The 3,225-nt window shown below is 45.2% G+C and overlaps 1 protein-coding gene across 1 annotated transcript; it reads left to right on the top strand.

Annotated features, from left to right (window-relative positions):
• Positions 1 to 2,095: 2,095 nt before the first annotated feature.
• On the top strand, positions 2,096 to 2,989 carry LOC146188292 (uncharacterized). Its single transcript, XM_084603087.1, has 2 exons — positions 2,096 to 2,291; positions 2,556 to 2,989. The coding sequence occupies exons 1-2, from the start codon at positions 2,112 to 2,114 to the stop codon at positions 2,895 to 2,897; spliced, it is 522 nt and encodes a 173-aa protein (XP_084459213.1). The 5' UTR covers positions 2,096 to 2,111; the 3' UTR covers positions 2,898 to 2,989.
• Positions 2,990 to 3,225: the final 236 nt, after the last annotated feature.

Here is a 3,225-nt window from a genome sequence, read left to right as displayed (position 1 = left end):
GTGCAGAAGTGCAGTAATCATTTACTCTTTTATAGCATCTTTAATGTCTATTTTCTCACGTTATTACCTGTAGGCTTCCAAAATTAGTAAGCTGAATAAATTTTGGTTATTTTATAGTGCATTGGGAGCTTATGATTTTGAGTGGCAGCTTGTGCATGTTAGCAGGCCAGTTCTCACAAAATGTAATAATTGATGTGCATTTCTATTTCATGGGTATTTTCACCAAGCCAAAAAGGTGTTTGTTCAATGTCCTTTCTCAGTATCTGAAGGTTTATTGCTACAGCAAACAAAACTCAAGAATTAGGTTTGCTAGTACTTATAATTCCAGCTGGAACTTCTTATGTTACTAGATTAGAGAAGGCACATTGTAGGAGGATGACTGACTGGGAAATGCCTGAGCTGACAGTAATGCAGCATTACTTTGTGAAACGCCTCAATTTCTGCTATCACTTCCCTGCCAAATCTATGGGGTGCTTTCACTGTGCCCCTTCTCACATGTATAATCATGAGCAAAATTGAAGGGACCCTGGCATTAATGGCTGTTGTGCTGCACTAAGTCACAGCTGTTTCGTGTAGTGCACTTGCGGTGAGACTGATCATAATGACAATACTTAATCTTCATTCGCACAGATGCTTATCAGGCCTCAAAATGTTTAGAGTGGCTTTCGGGAACTCAGCTGCGGATGGTTGCAACAGAAGAAAATGTGCATTGCAAAGTGCCCATGACATGGTGTTGCACTTTAGTAAAGGAAGCTGATGGCAGCATGACGTCAAACCTTTATGCTCCTGAGTGATGAAGGCCAGTTAAACGTTATTTGTACCCATGTTCAGTATTTTGCCCACTTTGAAAACTAGTCTGCACTGTGTTTTCCCAGCCAAAAAGCTTATTCCACTGGGTCAGTTAGAACAAGATATGCTCTATACACCAAAAGGTGCGTATTATCTAGAGTGTGATTTACACAGATTCTGATTTGTTAATGCCTAACACAAGGATGCATTTTATGATCCAGCATTTGCTAATTGAATTGATATCACAGCTAGGCAAAACAGTGGCCTTAGAAGTTATGTCAGTGCCATACAATGCTGTGTGCCTGCATGTGCAGTGCAGTGTTCATAATCTTGCTGGCCTGTCTACCCAAGAATTTCTAGACAGGTTTTTTGATGCAAAAAAAAAAAGAACTGATGTTTTTATTTATAGGAAGGGAAAGGCGCGGTAACTGTCTCACTTGTTTTCTGTGGACACCGCAACCGTGTCGTAAGGGAAGGGCGGAAGATGGGAGTGAAAGTGGAAAGAGAGAAAGAGGAGCCATAGTGGAGGGCTACGGAGTAATTTCGAACACCTGGGGATTTTTAATGTGTGCTGACATCGCACCATTTCTTTTTTTTTATCCATAGCCCACAAAGGGCTACGCTGTCTTTGCAGTGACTGTCTAGACATGCAAGTCAGCTTTTATAAATTGATCTCTATCATAGTCGCTCTAGTACAGAAGCTGTTCAGTGTGCGAGCAAGCATAGAGCACAGATTTTGTTTCTTGTTATCGAGTGCACATTTGCGCAATGGTCTCAGCATTTCGTTGCACTCAACCTGTGGCTTGCTCTGGATGGTAAAAGTGAATGACACACATCTTCGCATAAATTATACAAACTATGCCATTTATTTGTTCTCTCGAACAAGCAAAAAAAAGGAGAGGGAGTCCGGATCAGCAAAAACTTTGCCAGGTTTAAAGCCAATTAAAAATAAAGAAAACCAAAAATCAAGAATAAAAAAAAATAAACAGTAAAAAAAAATCATAACAATAAACAAAGGAAAACAAGGTCTGAGTTGCAAGGTGGTCACGCTAGCCTAAAAAAAAAGAAAATGTGGCAAATGCAAAATGAATTTGTCATTCAATTTGGCAGAGTTTTTGGCTGATACAATGGCCTTTAAAATATTACTTGGTAGGGTTTTTACGGTGTGTAGTATATTGACACATCACAAGATATATCATTCATAAATGAAGTATTCCTTTACTTTCTGACTACATGCGGCATAGTCAAGCATTTAAGTTGATGTTAGCTTCGCAAATGACTCATTGCAAATTTATTTTTTACAGGTCCATCTCGGACAATAAATGTTTGTGCCTGAGCAGAAGTGGCTTTTTCTGAATAGGAATACCACAGATGGCAGGTTCACAATGGAGACTGCCAGGATGCTTTGGACACAAGAAGAAGCTGCCGTCCGCAGCATCACTGGACAAGCCTGCCGCAACATGCCAGGCTCAATCTCCAAGCTGCTCGCAACCCCTGAAAAGGTGGATGTGTTCCTAAGTAGGTGAACTTTTATAATTGGAACAAGGTTCTAATACAGTAAAATCATTATAAATCAAACTCAAATTATTCTGAATTCCAGTTATTAGAAGATTTTCTGGAGTTCTGTAGTTTTCATGTAAATTTGAAAGGATAATTTCAAGCGGCAGTCTGCGGCAGCATGCCGTAGGGACCGGACCAAGTGGCAGGTAACTATTGGTTAGAGGCGCCAAGGGAAAACCAATCGAATTTTCGCATTTGTTTTCCAGAGGAAGTCACTCGGAGCGATTCGTTCGGCCGCCACGCCAGTCCGATTCGAAATGTCATCAGAGATACAACGCCGCTTGGGCCAGGCAGTGAGACCGGACGGAGCCCGCCTGGTCCAGGCTGACGGAGGGACCAGCTCGCCGCAGCAGCAGTCACGGCACCTCCGTCGGCCACCAGGACGCCGACAGGAACCAGGGCGCCGGCAGCCACGGTCTCAGCTGTTATCGAAGCAAGGGCCACAGCGGCGGGGCCTTCGGCGGCCGGGGCCACAGCAACGGGGCTCGCGGCCGCAGTGGCCGCAGCAGCAGCAGCCGCTACAACAGGAGCGGCCGCGGTCTCCGTGACGGGCTCCAACGACGGCGGCTGAACCACGGAAACGGCGGTTCCGGTCCGTGGCCACCTGTACGAGCCAAGAGGGTGCCGAGCCGCCACGACCGTGTGTAAGTGTGGCGGCCTGGGCAGACCAACTCCATGTGGCGGCGGACCTCGCCCTGGATCGGGTGCCGCGGGTCTTCTGCGGCCGCACTGTGCGGGAAAGCTTGGCGGCGCACCAGACTTCGGGGACGCGTAATTCCGTTCTCTCAATGGTAGGATCCTCTGAGCAGCATCACCTGGCGATAGATAGTGGAAATATTCTAAAAATGATTAAAAGCAGATTTAAAGCCTGCCGTA

This window comes from Amblyomma maculatum, chromosome 5 (genome assembly GCF_055883805.1).
Source record: "Amblyomma maculatum isolate TAMU_Amacu chromosome 5, ASM5588380v1, whole genome shotgun sequence".
Classification (NCBI taxonomy): domain Eukaryota; kingdom Metazoa; phylum Arthropoda; class Arachnida; order Ixodida; family Ixodidae; genus Amblyomma; species Amblyomma maculatum.
This window is presented reverse-complemented; position numbering and strand designations above follow the sequence as displayed.

Bases quoted from the DNA above. Each gene is read 5' to 3' on its own strand.
- LOC146188292 (XM_084603087.1), top strand. From the start codon at position 2,112: ATGTTTGTGCCTGAGCAGAAGTGGCTTTTTCTGAATAGGAATACCACA. The intron at 2,292-2,555 runs GTGGATGTGTTC...TTTGTTTTCCAG, and splicing joins TGCTCGCAACCCCTGAAAAG to AGGAAGTCACTCGGAGCGAT.